Below are 25,367 nucleotides of genomic sequence, written 5' to 3' on the forward strand. Positions count from 1 at the left end.
ACTCTGCTCCAAGCTGGGTTTGCGCCTCTAATCAAAAAAAGACTAAAGTATATCAAAATAAATAGGATCTGCGATAACAGCTCAGCAGAACGTCATTAAACCCATCTAAAAATGCCGGTTTGTGTTGTCACTGGATACCTCGGTTTCAGCTCAGTATACACCAAAGTGCTAACCATTGTAGAGCAAGCAGCCAACAAAGCAGCGGACTTTCACACCAGCACAGGCCGCCCACGGAATGTGGTTACAATCAATGTTACTCAAGCACTTTGCTGTAGAGCCAAATGTTCGTTGGGTTTCACCGGACTGCGGTGTAACAAGAACTCATCACCATAATTGTTGGTGTGAATACATGTACTGTGGATTTTGTGTGTGCGTGCTTAGCTGTAAATTGTTTACAGTAAAGTTTTTTTCTTAACTCATCTCCACTGAAATTGCTGTACATGAAACATAAAAAAAATAAAATACGAATTAAAACAGATCTAAAATATTATTTGCTTATTTAGATATACAAGAACACCCTTTACATTAGCAATTTGCATACAGAGGTGCAAAGTTTAATTCTCGGTTACAGTCCATTCATGATGTTTGAAGCTGTTTGTAGATGAGAGGGTGGGGCAAGATTGAAGTCACCAACACCTATTATGAGGACACCAGGATCATAAAGACATAGACAAATTGAAATTGTAATTGCACTAAAGCTCAAGTTTGCTACAAGCCGACTTTGAAAGTAAACACAAGGTATAGTTTTCTAATAGCTGATAGTTTACAGTAAAGTGCATAATATGGGCAATCACTTTTAAGGGAGCGTCAATTACTGTATTTGTGAAAATTCGTTATTGGAAGTTGGGCTCAGTCAAATAGCGGTGGTCCACTATCTCTGAAATACAGTTAACTGATTCAGTGTGATTAAGAACTTTAACAACCACTGATTACCGCACATAGAACAAATACGATTAACAATTACTTGTGTAATGACACTTAGTGGACTCTTTATGAAGACCTTCTTATAAGTGACCACAATCAACCACTGTAGGTTGTGGTACAAAGTTCCCGAAGCGGTGGGAAAGAAAGTTTTGACAACAATAGCACTCAAAAGAGTCCATGTTGCAGGAGGCCTGTCCACACTTGCCACGGGGCGAAGCAAACATACAGCTGTCACTGACCAAAACAGACAAACTGGCAATGCTATTGTTAGCGCGCCCTGGTGGGAGTTAACCCCGGCTAACCCATGAAGTAAAACCAGACGACACCACAAACAAATATCAGAACAACTTCGATGTAACAAAAGTGCAACATACACGCACATGGTAAAATCCCCGTCTGATAAGGAAACCGGTTAGACGTCCATGATACCTTCACTAATCCAACCCAAATTAGCAAAGGACTAGTATTAGCATGCAGCGCCACAACACGTTGGCGCTAATTCCTTGCCAGCTAGCTGCTCACATTACCACGTCGTGTTCTTTTTTAGATGACCTACTAGCTATCGCTGTAGCCGCGCTGTATCAAAAATGCCATTATTCTTACTTATCATGATCGCCAGTTGTGTGTTTTGTCTGTGAAGATACCGCTCAGACAAACAGCCCAGCCTTTGCCACTTCCTGATGACAAAGGAAACTTGAACCGGAAAAGCCTCCTCTACGTGATGAGATGCTCCATAACGTCTCTCCCGTCAAACTGGAGCCACTCTCCAGAGAGCTAATGACATCATATCGTATTCAACGCGCATTTCAGACTATGTACTATTCGTTCTGTTGATTTTTTTTTAACTTAAACTGTAAATTATGGGAGTTGAACGCATGTGGATGACAGTAGACATTCGTAACTAGGGTATTTGCTTCTATCTAGTGGGAGATAAATGTACTACAAGTGCACACGAGTGCACAGCGGTGCCTTGAGGTATTGATGACTATTTGGATGGTTCCCCTGTGCGATGAAATTCAATCTTTGCCATCTACATTCATAGCAAATATATGTGAAATATGGCAAATGTACAATTCCTGCAAAACCAAACAAAATGATCTTTGAATGAATGAATGAATTTTTATCTCATGATTTTATTTTACGTTGCAACATATAGTACCTTGCAAAAAATTTCATTTCCTCTACTTTTTTTTCCTGTAATCTGTTGTGTTACACTGCAATGTCTAATGTAAATGCTTTTCTAAATCTGAATTTTGTGTGATTGCTCTGCACAAAATAGCCTACACTTTGAAGTGTAATGAAAGGTACTGTACGTAGTGTGCGAAACAAGGACCTCTTGGTCTTTACATGAGCGTCCCCAAGGCCGTGAACTCTCCAAAGATAATCGGAACTTATTTTAGCAATAAAAGCTTGATCCACCTTAACATGATAAATAACCAGTAAGATCTACAACATTACGTTGTCACTTTTCATACAAATAGAGCGGCAAAAAGAGAAGCCATGACTTTTGTTTTTTCTTAAGCCTTTGGTCAAAGTAACAATCGTTTTCAAGTCAATGGGTTCTAGTCCAAGTGAAGTCATGAGGCCCTACTGTTGAAGTCCAAGTTGAGTTGCAAGTCCTATAACGATTTGAGTCTTCAAGTCATCAAATTCATGACTCGAGTCTACACTGCAGACACATGATCAAAATAACATCTTCAATCAAATAACTTGCCATGTTTGCTGCGCATAACAGAACTATGTATTATTATTATTATTATTTAACTTCACTCTCATTAACTACATAGCATACACACTGGAGTAAGTAGAGCAGTGCGTGAGTTTCGCCCAAAATACTGTACTTAGCCCAGGAAAAAACCTGTATGAAATTTATAACATTTTAAGAAGCTTAACATTACAGGTATGTGTGCACATGTTTGGCCATCAATTACTTGTGTGTCAAATGTTATCGCATCTAATTTGCCGGTCCCTACGGCAAGAGGAGAGCGTCAAGTTTCGTTTCCCTTCTTCCGGTTTCTGCTGTCAACATTGGGGCCGCTCAGCGCTCAGTCAGCCAGCGCCGCTGCGGAGCTACGACGATGTCGGAGCAGGCGACTCTGAGGTGCTCCAGTGGCCGAAACCGCGGAGGCGTACAGAGGGTCGAAGGCAAACTGCGAGCCAGCGTGGAAAAGGGGGATTACTATGAAGCACACCAGATGTATAGGACGTTATTTTTTAGGTAAGATTTGACTTGAACGTCCATGTTTGCAGTTGGGGTCTCCTCGAGGCCTGCCGTGTTCCAGATCTCTCTGGTTGCCAAACGTGCTTCTTTCATACTCAAATGCGATTGGGTGGATTTTACCACGGCCCCGCCCGCCCGTGTCGGTCCGGCTGTTTGTTTGGACAACAGAAGTGCCAGTTAACGTCGGTCTTAAAATGGACTTCTACTTGCTAGCAGTGTTGCTACACGTTTACGAACAAACAAAAGCTCCAGATTGCGCTTAGTCCGCAAGACAGCCTTGTCATTATACGATGAGGTGTCACGAGTTTGAAAAGACTATTAGCTTAATAGCGTTTCAGCAGTTTTCGCTTGCTCACAGATTTGCTTTTAGCTAGCCAGATAGCCGTTTGGACTGGGTTACCTTGACATGTTCTCGTGCCTCGTTGCATTTAAACTATGCGGGTGGGCCAGCGTGTGTGTATATATTAGATAATGTGTGTGTGTTTAAAACCTCACCCACCTTCCCAATTAATGATCAGTTCTCCTAATTGAAACGAACTGTTTTATTCTGTTTGATTTCACGAAATCCACTCAGATATTAATATTAGAGAAAAAGAGTACCTAAGAGTAAGAGTATAATGTTCCCCCATTGTTATTGACAAATTGCATGATTGTCAACCATTCTTAAAGCCCAAGTGTCATCCCTATAGATATTGTAATTAATGAAAAATACATATAACATTATTCACTTCAATGTCTATACGGAAAAATAAATATGAGCGGAGAGCGCGTCATCCATGCGCAAAGTTGCAGAAGTTTCATTCGATATCCAAGTGGTCGCCATATTGACTGCATCTTCGGTCCGTGATGTCACACTGGGACATTCGCCATTGAAAACACGCTGTTCCACCTACTTTCACGCTGTTCCACCTACCTACCTTTTGACACGGAAGCTCTTTTCGAAGAAGAGAACATCTTACAACCGAGTGAAGTGACCGGGGCAATATTACTCTGTTTCGAGCCATATTTAGATGATATCCAGATCACGGCCAAACTGCCTCCTGGTCCGATGCGATCCACCTCTGCACGACGGTGATTAAAACAACGCCGCCCACGCGGACAAGGCACGGCTTTGGCGGCGCCTCATCCGAAGCCGTGCTTGGCGCCGACGGGTACATTGATACATTTAGCACCCATGACTTAGGTGCGCGGATCTTTTGTTACATTCTGAGAGGATTACGTCCCCCCCTAGCCACAACTATTACTTGCTGGGGGCGAAGCTCCTTTCTCCTCCCACACGTGGCCAAACCACCTCCGCATCGGGGCCGACGCGGAAGCCTTCGTTTGCGAGGCCGACGCGGAAGCTGTCCGACACGCTCATCGACACATTTCACACCCCTGTCATACTACCGCGGATCTTGTGTTACGTTATGAGAGATGGATTATGTGGTCCCCCCCCCACCCTCAAACTATTATTTTTTTCAGTAACTGTATACACACCTACCTCTTGTCTTTTGCACTGGTCCAATCGATTTGTCACGACGAACTGGGTCTTTTTGAAAAGTATGAAGAATTAATCCATCCTCCCAAGTGTTCAAGCAATATCCAGCAATACAACGAGCTGGCATTTTGGCTAACGCTACTGCCCTGTACGTCACTTCCTGCTTCTTCTCATAAAGAAATCCCTCAAGAGGATTTTCATGGCGGCAGTGACAAAAGCCATATTCATCAAAATCATGTTGTGTGGTGAAAAAATGGATGCGTCCATTCCGGCTGCCTTTTTTCATTAATAACATACTAAAAATCATGCATTTCATGACAGTGGCACTTTAAGGGCTACAAATGAAACACTTGCATGGGCTGATCTTGAGCTTCTGATGCAAACTGTTCATTTCCTACATATCTGTAATGGTGACTCTGCTGCCTATCCACAGGTACATGTCACAGGCAAAACACAGTGAAGCCAGGGAGCTGATGTACAACGGCGCCCTACTCTTCTTCAGCTATAACCAGGTAATTGCTTTTGAAATCCTCCCAGAGAGGCTAGCAGCTAACGACAGAACGGTCCGACTCCCTCAGCTCACTGTGATAGCTGCCAACTCATGAGAACAATAACAATTCATTGAGTCCGCAAAAACTATTGGCAATTTTATGTATTGAATCATAAGTCAATATAGTAATTATTGTGACAGAACTAATTGCCCCAGTTACTGAAATAGTGATGTAATTAGTTCACTGAGTGCATCATCGAATAAGGATTTTGCTGAGTAGCATTTAGTAAGCTTTGCACGGGACAATATGCCAAAATGATCACCATTTGGTCTATTTCTGTACAAAATGAGTGTATTCTAGACATGATTAAGACAACAATTCCACAAAACCCAATTATGAAACGATGAATTATGGGTTATGACTATATCTAGCCCTGGAAATGACCTTTACTATGACTGACCGCCATGTGACATCTTTACCATAAAACACACAGCCTCCAGATCAGGCATGGCATTTGTCAACCCAGAATTTTTTTGCCTTTGGAGATAATATATACGGAAGGAAGAGTGGTCCATTTCACGTCACACCGAGTTTTGGTGCTGATGTCATCGGGCATCTGGTCATCAAGCAGATAAATGTCACATTTTATGTTGAAGCTCTGATAAGGAAATATCGCGGTATCACTGAGTCATGGGCTAAAAAGAGAACATGCTTTGCTGAAGTGAGGAGAAGGGAAAGGTAGCAAAAGATAAACTTAAAGTTCAGAAAACAAGTATCAAGAAATCAAGTGATGGAAGCTGTATAGAAGATATATATTTGTGTACAGTACATACACACACAGTGATCTTGCAACATTTCCTTATCAGAGCTTGAACAGAAGATGGGATTTACGGTTATAATATTTGTGTGATTCATTTGGTTTGAATTACCAAAAAGGATTTGTGAAAAATGTCTCAATACCACATCTCAAAACTTGCCTGGTACTCTCTACGATTGCGTAAATAAAGGAAATATGTTCTAAAACTGTCAAAATTAATTGATCAATCAACACCAAACATTTTACCCTTTTTTCTGACATTATGGAAGAAACCAGTAGCTGAACCTTAATCAATTTAAGGAAAAGATATGAGTCAGTTAAATCCATCACAGAAATAATCATTATTTGCAGCCGTAGTATGAATAACCTGAAATTATCGTGTGGTTGAACATGAAAACGCCTCGGACGTGTATATCAAAGTAGTAGCACTTGGTATTAATCAGTACCCAAGAAGTAGCTCTCAGTCTCTAAAAAGTTCACGAGTATGTAAACAAATGGTTGTTTATAAATCAGACAGTACCAAATGAAGAAAAAAATGATCTGTTCGTAAACAGTAATTGGAAAAAATGATTTTGCAAAAAACTTTAATGAAAAATTTTTGGTTCAGATTTTTCATGGAATAATTCTAGAAATATTTGATAGTGACAGCCCTAATACGTTCTTTAAAAACAAATTTGTACAAATGCAGGCTTCAATTCTACTGTAATAAACGTATTACCGCTGACATACGCTAGTTGCTGTCTGCAGTTTAGAAATACGTTTTTTTTAAAAAATTGTAGTAATACAGACCGCCCCCACAATAAATGTTTTAGTGTCTGTCAGTCTTTGCAGTCTAATAAACAGTCACAGCCTCAAATCGGATTGTTTTAAAAATGTATTTGGACTGATACAGACTTCCTTGCTCATACACAGCTTACCCTGAATAGATGCCTGGCAATTTCCGCAGTTCAAGTACATAAATGCCCATAGGTGCTAAATGATTTGTAATTTCTGCAGTTGAGTAAGAGGGCCCTGGCCACTATATGAGGAAATGTGGTAATTTCAGTCCTCTGTGCTTCACTCTGCAGCAAAACAGTGCCGCAGATCTGTCCATGCTGGTGCTCGAGGTGCTGGAGAAGTCAGACACCAAAGTGGAAGAGGATATATTAGGTGAGTGCTTCAAATTGAGACATTCTATCATATGTTCAGTCGTCTTGATGCTTGCGCGTTTGTCGAGCAGAAAGCCTCGCCAAGCTGTTCAGTCACATGGATCCGAACTCTCCGGAAAGAGTAGCTTTTGTGTCTAGAGCCTTGAAATGGTCCACGGGAGGCTCTGGAAAGTTGGGGAACCCAAAGCTACACCAGCTGCTGGCTGTCACCTTGTGGAAAGGTACTTCAGATGTAATTGAGTAAAAAGTTCAATTCCCGATTGTATGAAACAAAATCAAAGCAGTCCAAGAATGGCATCTGAAATCATACACATACATATATATATATATATATATATACTCTCTAGAGCAAAACTACAGTGAATCTCGTTATCACTTCCTGCATTCGTCCGACGGGGAGGGCTGTGCACAGATGCTGGTGGAGTATTCGTCCTCTCGAGGTTTCCGCAGCGAGGTCGACATGTTTGTGGCACAGGCAGTCCTGCAGTAAGTGCACTTCGACACTATAGAAAAGAACAAAAATATTCAAGCAGACATTGTTTACCGACCTTCTGCTCTGACAGGTTCCTCTGTCTAAAGAACAAAAACAGCGCTTCTGTGGTGTTCAGCACGTACACAGAGAAACACCCGTCCATCGAGAGGGGTCCTCCATTTGTTCAACCCCTCCTTAACTTTATCTGGTTTCTGCTGCTGGCAGTGGATGGGTGAGAAAAGACACGAAAACAACCTTCTGTCTTATAACAGCTGTATTGAAAAGTTACATCTCATCGTGTTTCTGTCTTTTCAGGGGTAAATTAACAGTTTTCACAGTGTTATGTGAGCAATATCAACCTTCCCTGAAGAGGGACCCCATGTACAATGAGGTGAGTGCTTCTAGACCCTTTGTGTTTATTTAATCCCTTGCCTTACCTTAGGGGGACATTTGAGCCATCAGCAATAACACACCCAAGGTATTTAGCAGGCTACATGCATAGTCGTAGTCAACTGATTTAACACGTGACGAAGAAAAAATAGAAAGCAAGTTTTTCTTATTGCTGCTATTGTGTGAGGCGTACTCAAGATGATCAACACAGCACACCAAACACATGAAAATTGCATGTCTCCTCCGCCAAACCAGAAGTCTGATTCTCTCTCAACAGACTTGTGAGATGAATAGTTCCCTCCAAAAGTATGCAAATACCAAGGAATTCCTTTGTTTTTGCTCTATAAGTGAAGTCATTTGAGTTTAAATGTGTTTTATTTTGAAAAATGACTGGATCTTCTCATCAGCAACAACTGTACTTTGCAAATTGACACCTCAAGACTGTAGAGCGCTGCAGCAGTTCAAAGAATGAATCATTTCATAAACTGATTCAGTTCATTACATTCACTGAAAAGATTTTTTTCTTTTGAACGAAATGTTAATGAATGAATCAACACAGTCATGTGATCCGTTACTAAAAACTTTGCTCACTTGAAAAGTGGGTGGCTTCAAAGAAAAGGAGCTCTGTCCCAAGTTGTTTAATTTAAAGCTACACGGTCATGCCTATAGATATTGTAATGAAAAATACATATAACATTATTCACTTCAATGTCTATACGAAAAAATAAATATGAGCGTAGAGCGGGTCATCCATGCGCAAAGTTGCGGAAGTCTCATTTGACATCCAGGTGGTCGCCATATTGCCTCCAGCGTCATCAGCAGATGTTACATCGGGACATTTGTCATTGAAAACACGTAGTTGCAACTTGCTATGGAACACGGAAGCTTTTAAGCTACCTTAAAAACAAAGGAATTTATCTTGCTGTAAAAATTCTTTTGGTGGGGACTGTAACTGAAGCTAAGGTATGTGCACACAAAAGTTTGCCATGGGGTTGGGAATATTGAACAGGCTTAATATTTATGGCCGATTTATAAGCAGGGCAGGTGGGCGGTGGAGGGGTAATCAAACCTTGCTGATTTTGATTGTAAGGGAGGGATAATGCTCAAATTCGGGGAAGTTGTTACGAATGAAACGCACAACACCCCACTTACGTCTAGTTTTGCAACATTGTTAAAAAAAAATTTTCTTTTCTCTGGGCATCTGCAGTACCTCGACAGAATAGGACAGCTTTTCTTCGGTATTCCCCCCAAACAATCTCCTTCATACGGTGGCCTGCTAGGTGAGTCAGCTAAGACCCTGTGACTGACCTTTGTTTTCGCAAAATGTCCTCACGGAATTGGCGGTTTGGCGTCTTGGCAGGAAATTTGCTGAACAGTCTGATGGGAGCAGGCGAGGAGGACGACGGCGTCGAGGAGGTCCAGGAGGATAGCAGCCCCATTGAGCTAGATTGAGCTGCTGGCTTAGGAGGCGAAGAGCAAAAGAACACACTCTCATACAAGTATACAAACACGCAATGGGGAAGACCACACCACCGCCACTATTGGTCGGTGAGGTTAGGCGGCAGTTGTCAAACTTCCTCCTTCTCAAATAATTTCCCTCATCCAGTCCTAGATCACATTGGACTGCATCCAAATATTTTATTTAATCATAACTTTTGTTTTTGACTCTGTTTTGAGTCTTGGTTTTGACACTCATTACAGCATTGTAGACACGAAGTTCCCTCCTTTACAGTGTTGTTTTCTTCTAGTCACCATGCGGTGCCAATGTATTCCTGTTGTCAGCATTTGTTTGACATTTTTCACTTCACCCTTAATTGAAATGTCTTAGTAATAATTTAAATTTGCCTGTTGTAGTTGAGGCAGTTTTTCATCTGACATTTTGTCCATCAGAGGAAGTTTAGTAACTTTAAACATCTTGCACCTCCAATAATCCATTGTTGCTGGGCTCCTGTCTTCCATCTCCATGTGGACTTAAGTTGGGTGGCAAACGTGGCAATGAAACACTGCACTTTGCTTGGGTGTTTGTAGGGAAATAAAAAAGAAGGGAAGTTGGGTGAAATGAGATTCAGAAAAAAAAGTTTTTTTCCCCTTCACTATTGGTCAAATAATTCAGTTTTATTTTATTTTTTAAATATTTCACTTACAGGTATCCCATCATCCAACACATTTAAATATTAGTCAAAGACAACACAACAACAACACCCCTTTCCCCCATTAAAACATAACTCTGGTTTACCATACTTGAGTTCAATTTTTCAATCCACATCCAAGCCTGACACTGACAAACCTTGTTCTTAATTAAAGAAATCACTTAAATAGGACCTGCCCGACAAATTGAAATAGACCAAAAGATACTCAACAGCAAGACATCATGCCTGGATTAGAATAATTCTGGAACAAATGAGAATGTAATTGAGGTCCATTAGTGTGGAAAAGGTTATAAAGCCATTTCTAAACCTTTGAGACTCAAGCAAACTACAGTGAGAACCATTTTCTACAAATGATGAAAACATAAGCGGTGAGACTTCCCAAGATTGGCTGTCTGGTCAAAATTACCATGTGAGCGCAGCGACGACTGATTCAAGAGGTCTCAAAAGACCAAACTACAACATTCAAAGACCTGCAGGCCTCACTTCAGTAAAGGTCAGAAAGAGACTGGGCAAAAATGGCCTGCATGGCAGAATTCCAAGATAAAAAAAACATTGCTGAGCAAAAAGAACATTAAGGCTTGTCTCAATCTTGCCAGAAGACATTTTAAAGGGAAACTAGTTTGTGGTTTCATAAGAAACAAGTTGAACTTTCTGTCAGGTGTGTGTGACCATTAACATCTGGTGTAAAAAGTAAAGCTGCATTTCATAAAAACATAACAGTAAAATGTGGTTGTGGTTGTGTGGTATTCCACAGCTGTTTAGTTGCTTCAGGTCCTGGAAGACTTGCTGCGATAAATTGAACCATGAATTCTGCTGTCTACCAAAATAATCCTGAAGGAGAATGTCTGGCCATCTGTTTCTGACCTTAAATTGAAACAAATGTAGGTTCTGCTGCAGGACAATGATCCAAAACACAAGCAAATCCACTTTTGAATGCCTGAAGAAAAATGTATACAGTGCAATGGCCTCGTCAAAGTCCTGACCTGACTCCTTTTAACATGCTTTAGCATAAAAATGTGCCTCAATCCTCCAATGTGGCTGTGTTACAACAATTATGGAAAGATGAGCAGGCCATAATTTCACCATGTTGCTATAAAAGATTGATTGTAAGTTAATGCAAACGCTTGATTGCAGTTGTTGCTGCACAGGGTGGCCCAACCAGGTTTAGCGGACAATCAAATTTTTACACAGTGGCATGTAGGTTTGGATTTTTTTCTCCCTTGCCAAAAAACAAACAAACGAAAAAAAACTTGCATGTTGTGTTTACTTGTGTCTTTGACTAATATTTAAATTTAAGTATGACCAAAAAATTCAGGGAGCAAACACTTTTTCACACCACTCTTCCTCTTGGTGATGGTCACAAGTTCAGCATAATTTCAGTCATAATTTTCATTAGCTGGGCAGGAGAGTACACTGGTGGTTAGCGTCTGTCTCACAGTTCTGGGTTTGAATCTCAACTTTGGGTACGCCAGCGGTCACCAGGGTGGAAGATTGGTCATAACACCTACCTCACAGTTCTGAGGATCCGGCTTCAAATTTGGGCTCGCTTGTGCTGAGTTTGCGTGTTCTTCCCATGCTTGTGTGGGTTTTCTGTGGGTACTCCGGTTTCCTCCTATGCATGGCAGGTTAATTGAAAACTCTAAATTACCTATAGATGTGAATATGTGATTGGCTGGCTTGGATGCACCCGCCTCTTGCCCAAAGATAGCTGGGATAAGGTCAAGCACCTCTGCGGCACTGGTAAGAAAGTGGTATGGAAAATAGAAAATATGGAAACTCGAAATTGTCCATATGTATGAATGCATTTTGTGAATGTTTTAAGTCAGCTTAGTTGGGCTTCAGGTCACCCTGTAGAAAATGGATGGATGGATCTTTATTAGCCTTCAAGTTGAGCGGTTTTGACTTGTAAAACACTGGTTCCAAACAGCCCTTAAAATCATTGACTAACATTTATAATTTCCACATAAATATTATTTTCAGTGGGCACCTATGCACTCATATGGCACTGCAACTTAAAATTCAAAATTTCAGCTTAGGCTAACATCCAACCACCCATTTTCTGTACCGCTTATCCTGAAACAGTAATGGCTTGCTATTTAACAGTATTGTTTGAGGTGCGAGGAAAAAGCAGTGCACCATCTTTTCCTGCAGTGGTCACTGTACAGCAGAGTCGAAATAGTCAAAACAACTAAAATGACGAAATTTACAAAGAGATAATGAGTTGGTAACTTGTTACACAGCCACCATCTTTTCATAAAGACAATTGTCTTTATGGTTTTCTTGAGTTTGAAACATGTAAACGTGAGTTTTTCTGCAAACCTGACATCAAGAGTCACTGCTGTTGATTTTATTTTTTGTTTTAAAACAAAAGGGTGGCATTTGCCTTTCCGTGATACACTAAGTCAATAAACTACCGTTGAGAGGATTGAGAGTGATGTGAAACTCATTTTGTTGTCCATTTTCTTTATTGTATCATATGAAAATAAGGACTAATATTAGAAGGCAAATTCAATATTAATAAAGAAGATTAGCTCATACATGATCAGCAGTCTATAAATAAAATACAAAATTATAAATATATACATTATGTGAACAGTACTGCATGACAATACAGAGAAGTTCAACACTTTCATCCTAAAAATTGCCATGACCCTGGTTTTGGCTGAGAACTAGTCCAGGATGTATCTCACAATCCTGCAAATTGGGACAGGCTCCAGCCTGACCCAAATAAGGACAAGCACTACAGAAAATGGATGAATGGAACCACAACTTGTATTTTACAAGTATCATGATCATTTTATATCAAACTAACCTCATATCTTACATTGTATTAAGCCATTTTGTAGTGCTTTCCATTGTGTAGTGGGCTTTTTTTCTTGATGTTGGGGTTCAGGCGCGGGACTGCAATGCGAGCCTCTGGACCATTTCCGACAGGTGAGACATGTCAGCCTGCTGAGCCTGATGCTTTATGTATTCCAGTGTCCGAACCTAGATAGCAGACAGAATTGTTAATGTGATAAAATTGTATGGGCATAATAATCAAGCAATCCTTATTAAAAATTCTATATATTACATGGAATTTACAATTGATTAATAGTATCCGAGCAATTGAGGCAAGTTACTATGACTACCAATAACTAATACAGGCACTCTTGAGTGTCAACTATTTTGATTCCAAAAGAAATATATACATATATTTCTAAATCAAAGTAAGCAAAGACATGATTATTAGATGTCTCTGAAAGATTTTCCTGCGGGGTGGGAGTGATCAAAGTGTAGTCCAAATATGTATGCATTTTTAAATTAAAACTTAAAAAGAATCCTTAAGAAAACTGTCAAAGAACAGGTGTAACAGTGTCTGTCCGCTCAACTCACAGAAACTCGCGTCTCACAGTATCCATTTTTGTGGCTGAGGTTCCACAGGTTAACAGCCAGCTGGCTCAGCTTGTTGTTCCTCAGGTCTCCGTGGGTGAGCAAAACACAGAAGAGAGAGAATGCCAGAGTCCCTTGACGGCGTGTGGTTGGCTGCAACTCAAAAACACAAGAAGTTTCAGCCCACTGCTAATCTAAACAGCAACAACAACGCATCCTTTGATGTCAACATTGAAGAAGAGAGTTTTCCTTTGGCCCCACCTCTTCTCGACCGAGAACCTTCAGGTTGTCCAGGATCTGCCCGATCAAGGTCTCACACAGCTTGTTAATTTCTGACAGGAACTTTGGGTCCCCACCGTAAAGGGTCTCATTGGAGTCCACTGAAATGTTGCAGGAAAATTTTATTTCATTTAGTTCCGGCACAAACCTACCCCAAGGCCAAACAATAATCCAAGATAGTGCTTAATTCCTCCCTACTACCAACTCATGTAAAACTGTAAAATAAAAACAGTAAGGAGTTTGTCATCTATTGTATTATTTGTCTCATGTAGCTCACCAACCCTAATGAAGACAACAACTGCTCCAGAAAATAGATTGATGATTCAAATTGTTCAACTCCAGCGCACTAGTTGTCAGCAAAAATCCTACTCAAAACCCGATCATGAAAGCATTACTTTTACTCACTCAAAATGAAGTCATAGCCAGTAGGTTACATGTTGTGTACTTGTTTACTTTTTGGAATGGTGTACAGGTATGATTCCTGGCTCATGGCGGCCAGCAGGGGCAGGGCACAGATGTAGACGCGCACTTTGGCATCACTGTTGTCCTCCCAGGTGTAATCCTGCACCATGTTGAGCACACCACGGACTAAGTAGAGCACGCCATGCTCCGGGTGATCCTGCCAGACATACATATTAATAATACAGAACTCGATTCGTGTCAATAAGAACTTTTGAGCTTAACACCATCACCATTAAATTAATGATGACGCAAATTTTATTGGGAAGATATTACACTGTAGAGTGCCGAAGCGAATACTTAAGCAGAGATGCATTCCTATTTGTTGGATACATAGGTTAGCGTTCGCTAACGGCGTTAACCTGTAATTTGTTTTAAATTCGGGGTGTGGTGGGGGAGATGCATAACGTCTCTTTCAAAGGTGTACTTACCGGAACAACCAGTAGGGTAGAGAGGAAGTTGTTGATGAAGTCGAGCAGGAAACTCTCTGAAGAGCGAAGTTTCCCTTCCACGCTGATCGAGCGCGGAACCTCCGGAAGAATGCTGACCGCTGCCTTTAAAAAGGCATCCGCTGCAGGAAAAGAATGATGCGGAAAGTCAGAGATATGTAACAAAATTCCGTGAGTTTGTAGGTTGTAGGAAGCTGCTCACCCTGGGATAGACACTGGTTGGCCAACGCAACCTGACCAGACAGAAGATAGAGGTGGAGACGGCTAAAGATGCTGCTAAGTGATGGGATGGTAATAAAACTGTAGGCAGCACATGCCTGCAGGACAAGGAGAGAAAACGATCCATGAATTGACATGAATGAGGTACCACTGGTCTTGTGTGTGTGGAAAATATGTGCTGTCTATTAGACTCACTCGGACAAATGCGGCCGTTTTGCGAGAGTGATTGCCTCTCATCACCCTCCTGGTCTCCATCGCGAGCTGATTCACTGTCTGAATATGACAACACCAGTGAATGAGCATGTGTGTGTGTGCTCTACTACATTAAAGGGCACATCCAGGTGCATCTCAAATTTGTTTCCTAGAAATGTCAATTCACAAAGTGAAAACAATATTCAGATTCAATAAAAAAACCAAAAACTTCACAATGCAAATTTTGATCAAATTTCATCCATGTAATGCTTCTTCTCACTAGTGTCGCAGGGATGCTGGCGCTTTTTCCAGCTGAGTTTGGGTGAGCAGCTGGGTGCACACTCAACTAGTTGCGAGCCAATCACAGAGCACAGATAACTTTTGTATTCCCGCATTGACAACTATGGAAAATTTACAGTTTTTAGTTAACTTACTACGCATGTTTTAGGGCTGTGGGAAGAAATTGGAGTAACCAGAGGAATCCCATGCAGGTCTGGGGATAAAATGCAAACGCCACACAGGTGAGGTTGGATTTGAACAGAGGGTCATCAAAACTATGAGGCAACCCCAAAAATGCTGATTGGCTAGTTATACCTGCTGATTTAATATTACTTGTCAATCCATCAAGTGTAAAATTAAACAACCAGATAAATCTTGTAATCTGCCAATTTCGATAAATGTGCCTGCGAGAGAGCTGTTCTGCAATTCCGGCGTATTTGGCTACATTACACATAGGCACCATTTTAAAATTCAGAAAAAAAAAATGCAATCTCGTCAATATAGTCATACTTACATGAATGAGCTGCACCAGTACTGGCTCCAGGTTACAAAAGGTGGCTCTGGCCTCCACACAGAAACTCAACTGCTGCTCGAAGTCTCTGCCGAATGAAACCTACCATACCAGGACAAACAGTTGGAAACACAACCAAAGCTCCAACAGAGGCTTTAATGTGAGCAGATGTGAAATTACAGAGTGGTAATAATAAGGTCAGTCAATTGTGTAGGATTAAGTGATTATAGCTTGAAGAATTTCATGCAAACTCGAATGAAGTACTTGACGGGAACCACCCAAGCCATTTCTCAATATCAACTTGAAGTCGATGGGAAGTTGAGCTTCATCCATCATCTCTGTGCAATTATTTTACATGCATCCATACATTTTCCCCCATTGTTGAACAGGACATTTTAGTCAGTGCTCAACGCTGATTACAACCTGATCTGATCATATTTGACACACTTGAGCATTTTAATGTTTTTAAAATGTGAAATCTGTATCAACTCTGGATGAAACTTGATTTGATTTCTGATCTGACCCTGTATACCAGCAACTTGGAATGCAGATGGGATTTCTGTTGTCGTCCATTAGGAATGATCAACGCGATCACTTCTCACCCCAAAATTTAATGGAAACATTCGTGGAAAAAAAAACCTACCAATTGTAAAATGTCGAGCTGAAAGAACTGCAAACATGAGGTTGCGCACAAATAATTAACATGTGATAACGAAATCCACATTTTCAAAAATATCAAAAGCATGACTACTTGAAAACAAAGAATGCCTTACCACACGCATAAAGCCAATGATCAGTACAGACAAAGATCTTTTTTCATCATCAAGCGTGAGAGCGCTGCAAAACACACCGCGGAATGTTTAGTAGCTAATTCCCAAGATACATATCTAAATCACCACATAAATATATTAAACAGCAAGTCATATTGTGCCTCACTTGACAGAGTCATGCATGGTCTTGCAAATGTGCATCATGGCGTTGAGGATGACAGGGTCTCTGGTTGGCTCGAGCTGGTGTCTCCGAGTTAAACAGAGAGGAAATGAATGAAACCTACTTAGATATTTACTTACTGCCATAACAAAGTCAAGGGGCTTACTTGATGAAGACGTCCATAATGGACCTGCACACCTCTACTCTCACACTGTCCTTCTGGAACATATCCAGAAATGGGAGGAAACGCTCCTGGGGGACAAATATTCAAGATAATGACACTGTGGCATGATGAGAAGATTCTAAACTCATATGTTCATACCTTTGAAATGTATGTCAGCACCAGTCTAAACCTCCCGGACAACCTCTATTGTGGTTGAATTTTAATGTAATGTTATAGAGGAACATTTTGGCGCTTATATGCAGCTAAATAGCCATACATTTTATGGGTGGCTTATCCTCACAAGGGTCGCAGGACTGCTGGAGCCTATCCCAGCTATCATTGGGCAGGAGGCGGGGTACACCCTGTACTGGTTGCCAGCCAATCGCAGGGCACACGTAGACAAAGAAACAGTCTCACTCACAATCACACCTCGGGTCAATTTAGAGTCTTCAATTCATCCATGTTTTTGGGATGTAGGAGGAAACTCCAGTGCATGGAGAAAACCCACAGAGGCATGCGGAGAACATGCAAACTCCACACAGGCGGGGCTGAGATTTGATCCCTGGTCCTCAGAACTATGAGTGAGGAAAACGAAGAGTTGCCCCATTGTGACGCTAGCTGCTAGATAAATCAACAAAAATATTTGTGACAGTATGCTGCAGTAAATGTACTCCAATGTACACCACACAAATTAAAATTTTCTTAAATGAATACCTTCTTCCTTGCTGAGTGCTGATGGTTACTCACCATTGAGAAGAGGACGGTGAAGTCGTGGAAGTGGGCAAGGATCTTCCTGATCACAGACTGCAGCTAAGCAGCGAATCAAAGAGGGAATGAGTAACGAGCACGGGACAAGGGGAGGGTGAACCATTAAAGAGTCCAAACCTGAGCATAGGCATCCTCAAAGGCCCGGTCAGGGGTCATGTGCTTGATGATGTCTCCCAGAACGGTGTTCACCTCGCGTTTCTTCGTGGAGAAACAATTAGAAATGTTGAATGTAAATCCCCTTTTATTAAAATGAAACCATTCACTTACTGTGAAATGTCGGCAGGTGAACTCGACCCAGATTTCAGCACAGTTGATGTAATTCTGTGTGCCAGGAAAAAAAAGGGAAGAATTTAGTAAAAATAATATTTGGTGCTTATCCTCACAGGTTCTGTGTGAATGTAACATCAGGCTCCTTTTACCCGAGGACTGCGGACTTTGGTGATAACCTTCCAAGCTTCATTGAGGATCGTCAGCCTCTCCAATTCTGGAGGGTCAGCGCAGGCCAGACAGCGACCCAGTGATCCAAATAACAAGTGCTAGAGAGGAGATGACCAGTAACATGTGTAAAGATGTTTGGTTTAATCATGGAACCATTATGACATTAATAGTACTTTATTTCCCGTCAACTACAACTTCCATTATCCAGGTGTTCTGTATGTAGTGGTGCCTTGACTTACAAGTCACGCTCCTAACTCACACTCAACTTTCCCCATCCAAATGAATGGGAATGTCTTTCACCTTTCAAGCCACACAACAACCACGGCCAAGTTTTTTAACGTGTACTATAATAAAAAATATTGCCTTCTGCAGTAATTACTTTGATCTACATGAATTCATGCTTTAATGCACATTCACATGCTCTTTCTGGCGTGCATGCCTGGCCACCACACATTACAGACTCAAGAAACTGGAGTAATAGTTTTATGCAGGGAATAAAGAATATATTCCTGAAAGAAGTTTGGAGGAAAAAAATCCACCTTAAAAGCAAAAAATAAAACCCAATGAAATGACCTTTGTCTGCTCACCTTGGGGAACCCAGCCTCGTCGCAGTCTTTTATCATACCGATGAAGTCCGTAGCTCTGGTGGCGACAAACTCGGGACTGAATGCCCTCATCACAGAATTCAGCAGGAGGGCACTAAGGGAAATTAAAGTCAAAACGTTTTTACTAACCTTGACAAAGATCTACAAACTAAAATGCTTCATAAACCAATGCAAAATGTCCTTTGCTGCACCTTTAATTGAATACTCACTTGTTACCCAGCTTCTTGCATCTCTCCATCATCTCTGTAAGGAGAGTCTGAAAATGGAGACACACACAGTTTTAACAAAACTAAAAAAAACATCCACACTTACTGTAGGTAACACTTCATACATCAAATGACTAGACAAATGAATCAAATGTCCTGACAAATAATATTAACAGACAACAAACTCCTTGTAAAAACAAGGCATTGCAGTTTTAAGTCACTGTAAATTAAAACATACAATTAATAACCGTTATCTATGGAAAGCCATTCTTTCAATGCAGCTCTTGTATTGGCTTCTCCAGCTAAGTCTCAGTCTGCACCTCTGGAGCTCTGTAAGCACTACACTGCAAGATCCAGTTGATGGCGGGCGAATAGAGTGTCAGGTACTCTGGCATCTCCACCCTTTGCACAATCAGCTGGTTGCGAACACTCTCCTCACTGATCTGCCGGAAGGTTCCGAGCAGGTCAAAGAAGTTGCGCTTTAGGCTGTCTTTCAAACTGGGTGCGACCTCCATGCCAACCTACGCGGGAAAGACAAAACCAAAAAACAACGAGAGCTTGATATTTGTTGGTGAGGAAATACAAATGCATAGTGTATGTCTGTGTCAGAAAGAAGTTTAGTCCTTGCATAGCACTTTCATGAATTAACAGTGTAGTTAGACGTATAGAAAGTAATAGAAGCCTTGTATATAATGTTGATTGCATCTATGTAAATGCCTGCAAACAGTAAGAAAAGCTATGAAATACCCTGCACAGGTAAGCTCGGGTGTAAGCTGCCACCAAAGGATCTCCAATTCCTCTGATCATTGCGGTCAGCCGCGGGAGAGTTTCCTCAACGCCACTGTAGAGAAATAAGTAGTTAGAATATATTGCATTTCTTTAAGAGATACTGAATCAAATTGTCACAGCTCAGCAAATGATCTTGCAGCATCCAAAGATTACTCACGATTTGTTCAGGAAGCGATTGCACTTCAGGATGGAGGCTTCGACGTATCTGCTCACAGATTTAGCTAAGGAGGCAAACCCTTAAATGAATTTATATGTATCACAGTAATCGCAGTCTGGAGGATACAATCTGGGTAACAGTTCCCTAATGGAGGCAATTTTGAAGAACCAGTTGAGGCACGTCTCCTTCGCCGTGTCATTGACATCATCAACTGTGAATGAGTCTGAAATAAAAACAAAACAGAAATGGGATGGAGAAGTCAAAAAAAAAACAACAACAACAACAAAAAAACAGCTAACTAAACTTGTATACTGCTGAGTTGGATGGTATCGATCAGCTTGTGATACATCAACATGTCCACAACTCTATGCCACTATTCTGAACTCAACTACATACTGTAGATATCACATATAATTCACAAGTAAAATCCATACCCGGTAAAGGTTTTGGGTCTGAACACATGCTCCAAATTCTGTCGTAAACGAGCCGGCCTTTGAAGAAATAAAGATATAAACAGGAGGGTCAGCAAAGTAGCGCAAAGTGAAGCTAAATGAATAGAAAGGCTGCAAATATTCACTATGTACCAAAAGTGTCAAGTATGTCAGTGATGAGAACGAACTTGCTGGGGTAAAACTGGATCACAGACGTGTCAGAGAGAAGCTTGGAGCACTGGAACGCAGATCAAGAGGAAGAACCCAAGTCATTTTCAGGTCCCTTCTTTTTTACGTTTATACTGAATAACTACCATTGACACATATAACAAGGATTCACCTGGATAACGATCTTTAAGGCTTTGACCTTCTGGTCAGAGGCCCAGGCCTCTTTCAGGGACTGGTTCAGCTCCTCGATGCGATTGGCATATTCCTGCTGGGAAAGATTGAGCAGCTCCCTCTGGGAACCCTACATCCAGACACATGCATGCGCACACACACATTTTCATCATTTTAAGAGGTACTGAAGGGGCAATATTATGGAAAATTTTGTTTTAATTTCATCTATTCAAACATTGGGATTCTGGTGTCCCTGCGCACCCATCAACTGTGAGATTAAACAAGCACATAAATCTTTATCTATATTTGAAAATGTCTGGAAACAATAATTCTTGATCATTGGAGTATTATCTCTTGGAGTTATTAAATCACCTACAAATCCCACTTTTACTTCTGATACGCAATGGATGAGGTACATGGAATAGATTATTATTACTAGAAAGGTCGATGGAATATCCTTAAAACTATAACTACATGAAATTAGGATTAGGGTTTTAATGATGATGAATGATTTTTATCATAGAAAAAAAGTACCTCTTCCAGATCATCCAGTTCCTCCAGACGATTGCGGACTTTTTCAGAGACAGCAGAGGATCCAGGATTCTGGGAATTTGGGAAATCTAGGAAAAATATTTGTTATAAATTGATAACCAATGCAAAATATAGCTCGAGCCATATTTTTTTTTTTTAATTGGGAACAATACAACTTCAGAAAAATAGTCAAGAAACCATGTTTTATGTACTGTTAAATAAAATGAATTTTCACATGTAATAAGACTTTCTACATACTTATTTTTATAGTCAGGGAAGGGGTCAGTTAATATAAAACAAACTCACGACTTACCTTTGTCAGAGCCCATGCATAAATTCTAAAAAAAAACAAAAAACATTACTGCAATCATAATATGAAACAATGTGCAAGACAAAACAGTGACATGCACATATTCAAAATAATATCCACATGATGAGCTCCAGTATTCCCGCGACCCTTGTGAGGATAAGCGGCTCAGAAAATGGATGAATGTGGTAATGTGGGTGCACCTAAATCTGTGGTCACATGAAATATTGTAGTGCACAGGTGTCAAACTCAAGGCCCGGTGGCCAGATCTGGCCTGCCATATGGTTAGGTGCAGTGGACTTTGTCTCACAATAAAATGTAGTAGAGATAAGTGCCACAGGTTACTCACACAAAATTCATCATAGGGCTGCATAATTATGGAAAAAAAATCCATTATTTTGATTAATATTATAATCATAATTATTCTTCATATTAGAGAAATATTTTTACTGCACTATTTTTCAACAAAATAGAGGTAACAGTTTTCAGTGCAAAATGAATCATGACATAATAAGTGATTGATAATAATAATAAAAAAGTAACCCCCCAAAATTTAAATTTACAAGGGGCTACTGAATAATTATGCTATTACAAAGTGCCATCACGAATTGCTACATACACTAGGCTCAAAGGACCAACATTTCATTTCAAAATCCCGATTACAATAGTGAATGCTCAAGCATGGTAAGTCTTTGTTGTTCTTCTTGACAATTGGTCAGTTGTGCACGGGCACAAACTGCAAAGACCTCAACAATTGTGATTTCCCCTCTCTAGTAACCCTTTTTTTTAACTGAGGTCAGGCCATATGAAAGGTTGAAGCCAAGACAGCTGCTACAACGATTGTTAATAGTGTCACAGTGACATGTACCCTCTCTGCCAAAGAGGGACAACTTGAAAATAAAAGCATCATAAACATATTACTAGATTGGATATCAATACTATTTCAAGTTTTAATGAACCCTTAACCATAAATTTTCCTCCTGGTGGTTGTAGGCAATGCTGAAAATGAAGCACTTTTCATATGCAGCAAGGCCTAAAGGTAAAAAAAAAAAAAAAAATCACCAATGATCAGGCCCATTTAATCGTAGCAGCCAAAATCGTGATCACGATTCAAATATGATTCATTGTGCCGCCACAATACAGTTTATCGTATAGTTTAATCTGTGTTTCACAGGTATACTAGTTCTTTGTTCAAAGGCATGACTGTAACAATATCATATCACTGGTGAAAGATTTTTGACACAAAAAGTATTCCCCTAAGTTTCCCTGAGCTTACAATTGAGAGTTTTTCCGTAGTGGTGAACCTCGCCAGGATCTCCCCTCTCTTCATCGACCAGGGCTCAAAGTCTGCTCCCACTGGCTCGTTCTCCTTCTCCCCCTTCTTCCTTGCATCCTGGAAGCAGAAATCCAGCTTGAAAAGATGTTTTTAGTGTGTCATGTTTATGTCTGATCGGATATGATTTGTTGTATTCTTGTATTTCATATATTGGCATATGCATTCATAAGCCAACTCAAATCAAGTCTGTATATATTGTAAATCATCCCATATGCACTACTGTATACTGTACATGTATATTCTGTACCTTTTTTTCCTCCAATAATTGCAATTTCAATCATGATCGATTTGATCCACTAACGTGCAAATAACCTCTCCACTGTATGACATAAAAATATTCAGTGGTCGGTAGAGTAAAAGTGCAACTGACCCCGGCAAAGGCAATGTGCGTCGTATATGGCGTCTCGGCTGCGAACATGGACAGCGGATCAGTTCCGTCCAACATGGAGCTGAGGGGGTCTGGCGCCGCTGAGGAAGAGGACGACGAAGAGGAAGAGGTGCTGCCCTTACGAGTTCCACGGAGAGGTTTGCTGTCTGTCACCTGTAAGGGAGGTGATGTGGTGGGTGTGTGGACAAAAACAACACAATTACTGTTGGGAGTGAAAATATTCAAAATCGCGGAGAGCCAATCCCAGTTGAGTTATTACTAGAGAAATGCTGGATCCTTTTTAATAATATTAATTATCATTATCCATCTCTAGCTGCGTCACCGAGCCACTAAAGGTTATTATTATTTTTATGGGAAAGAAGCAAATGGGGCATTCCCTACCCCAACCCATCAATGATTAGCTCCGATTGGGACGTTCTATTGCTCCCCAACGACCCGCTGACAATTACCGTGCATTGCGGAAACCCGGCACCGCCACCCCACTGCCCCTTGGCTATTAGTGCCAGCCGTTACTGGTCCGTGAAAAATATAGACTTGCATGAAGCCGTCCGTGGTGGAAAAAAGGTTGAAGGCCACTACTCTATTCCACTCTCACCCCAACTCATTAGACACATGAGAAGCAGGTGTCTTACCAAAATAGTTTTGAGGGGATGGTATTCCGAAAATTCTATTGGAACAACCTCCAGACGGGCCCTCTGCAACTCAGCGTCATAGTTGCGCATCCGGGAACGCCTGGATGAAAGAAATGAAAGCACGTTAGACATATTAACCATGAATACGGACGTACATGTACGCTGTACTGATATAATCGAACAATCGATCCATGCGATGTAATAAGGCTTGTTTTTGTTCACTTGTGGGGAGGGCAGCTCAGGCATTGCATGCACGCATGACAAATACCATAAACCATTCTGGTGCATTACAAAAAGTGGCTACAGATAGCACGCAAAGGACAGCATTGCCTCATTGCATGACATCACTACATCGCCACACCACATGTGGAATAGTTGGGATAGGCTTCAGCACTCCTGCGAGCCTTGTGAGCATAAACAGCTTGGAAAATGGATGGCTGGACAAGGTTGTAAGAGATGAGGAGACTCCACAGGAGGACTTCTCACAATTACGCCAATGGGCAAGTTAGAGTCTCAAATGAAACTAATGTGCATGTTTTTAAAATCCAGAAGGAAGGTGAAGTCCATACCCCCCCCCAAAAAAAAAAAACCAAAAACAAAACAACGAAACATGGGAGCAGGAGGATAACCTGCACAATAGGCATTGGAAAGCTTTAATGTGATTCAGCGCCCAAACCAGAAGTACTCTAGTCTACCATGCTGCCATGTACATTGAACAAGTTTGTCAGTGACATTTTTCAGATGTGCTGTGATTACTGACAGAGTCTCTATTTGTAAAATTGGTAATCCCCGAGTCGACATTGAGCTCCAAACTGCAACAATAACGTGAGCTGCATTTGAAGCAGAAACTTGATTTAAACTCTGGAAAGCTATCAAACAATGCTGAGCCAAGAGTGTTGCTAATTATGCTAAGGAGATTTGGTGTCTGTGTCCAAATGATCTGAAGTGATCAGTTATTAAATGCTATTGAACTTTTTCCGTTTTTCCGTATTCTCGTCAAAATTAACTGGACGCGTCCGAACTCTTAATTTATTTTTGAATAGCCCAAATCTGAGTTGTTATTCGTACTGTGATTGCGTCTAATACAAGAAATCCATATATCCCACAGTTGAGGTTAAAGTGTATTTTATCCGAATAACACCACATCAATATATTGCTTGTGCTGAAAAATCCGGACGTCATATTTTTAAAAATGCAAAACGTCCATGCAATTACATTCTTTCGGGACACGATAGATACGTTATTTGACGGGTCAGCAAATTCTAGAGCAAGAGAGTAGCAACTAAACGTTTTTTATAGTTTTAGGTCAATAAGAAAGATCTTACCACATCACCGCGGCCATTTTTTATTGATCACATGACGACACTACGTACTTCCTCGTTATGGCCCCTGTCGTGTTTTCTGAACAAACTTGAAATATGTTGCTCACTTGTTGACGCTTGTCACTTTGAACTACTTTATATTTTATATTATATTTTTATATGTTGTAATATT

At 40.7% G+C, this 25,367-nt stretch overlaps 3 protein-coding genes across 9 annotated transcripts in view; 1 reads left to right on the plus strand and 2 right to left on the minus strand.

The window, feature by feature from the left end:
* mrtfab (myocardin related transcription factor Ab) overlaps positions 1–1,807 on the minus strand; it is a 58,032-nt gene extending 56,225 nt beyond the window's left edge. For 4 of the 5 annotated variants that reach the window (XM_061810369.1, XM_061810371.1, XM_061810370.1 and 1 more), the window contains exon 1: positions 1,528–1,807. The gene's annotated coding sequence lies outside the window, so the exon portion shown is untranslated. The remainder of the gene's footprint in view (positions 1–1,527) is intronic. The other variant, XM_061810372.1, reaches the window with a different exon arrangement.
* Positions 1,808–2,862: 1,055 nt separating this feature from the next.
* get4 (guided entry of tail-anchored proteins factor 4) lies at positions 2,863–10,178 on the plus strand. Its single transcript, XM_061811058.1, has 9 exons — positions 2,863–3,142; positions 5,059–5,137; positions 7,001–7,082; positions 7,153–7,302; positions 7,429–7,567; positions 7,645–7,785; positions 7,869–7,944; positions 9,151–9,223; positions 9,304–10,178. Exons 1-9 carry the CDS (start codon positions 3,003–3,005, stop codon positions 9,393–9,395), a joined length of 972 nt encoding a protein of 323 aa, XP_061667042.1. The 5' UTR covers positions 2,863–3,002; the 3' UTR covers positions 9,396–10,178.
* A 2,361-nt stretch (positions 10,179–12,539) lies between these two features.
* Positions 12,540–25,341, minus strand: vps35l (VPS35 endosomal protein sorting factor like). 3 transcript variants are annotated; one of them, XM_061811048.1, is made up of 30 exons: positions 25,199–25,341; positions 23,874–23,973; positions 23,224–23,394; positions 22,794–22,910; positions 21,524–21,548; positions 21,214–21,299; positions 20,681–20,809; positions 20,494–20,578; positions 20,344–20,400; positions 20,036–20,132; positions 19,910–19,957; positions 19,711–19,804; positions 19,284–19,484; positions 18,967–19,013; positions 18,740–18,851; positions 18,134–18,250; positions 17,982–18,035; positions 17,832–17,912; positions 17,694–17,756; positions 16,950–17,035; positions 16,790–16,870; positions 16,627–16,690; positions 15,857–15,955; positions 15,067–15,144; positions 14,855–14,969; positions 14,635–14,774; positions 14,198–14,363; positions 13,727–13,845; positions 13,469–13,624; positions 12,540–13,081 (listed from the first exon to the last, which is right to left on the minus strand). In XM_061811048.1, the coding sequence occupies exons 1-30, from the start codon at positions 25,213–25,215 to the stop codon at positions 12,983–12,985; spliced, it is 2,904 nt and encodes a 967-aa protein (XP_061667032.1). In that variant the 5' UTR covers positions 25,216–25,341; the 3' UTR covers positions 12,540–12,982. The 3 variants fall into 3 exon arrangements, with proteins under 3 accessions (XP_061667032.1, XP_061667033.1, XP_061667034.1); XM_061811049.1 differs by having other exon boundaries at positions 13,469–13,618; positions 25,199–25,321; XM_061811050.1 differs by lacking the exon at positions 25,199–25,341 and adding an exon at positions 25,089–25,191 and having other exon boundaries at positions 16,790–16,872; positions 16,949–17,035.
* Between the last annotated feature and the right edge of the window lie 26 nt (positions 25,342–25,367).

This window comes from Syngnathoides biaculeatus, chromosome 22 (assembly GCF_019802595.1).
Source record: "Syngnathoides biaculeatus isolate LvHL_M chromosome 22, ASM1980259v1, whole genome shotgun sequence".
Lineage (NCBI taxonomy): Eukaryota > Metazoa > Chordata > Actinopteri > Syngnathiformes > Syngnathidae > Syngnathoides > Syngnathoides biaculeatus.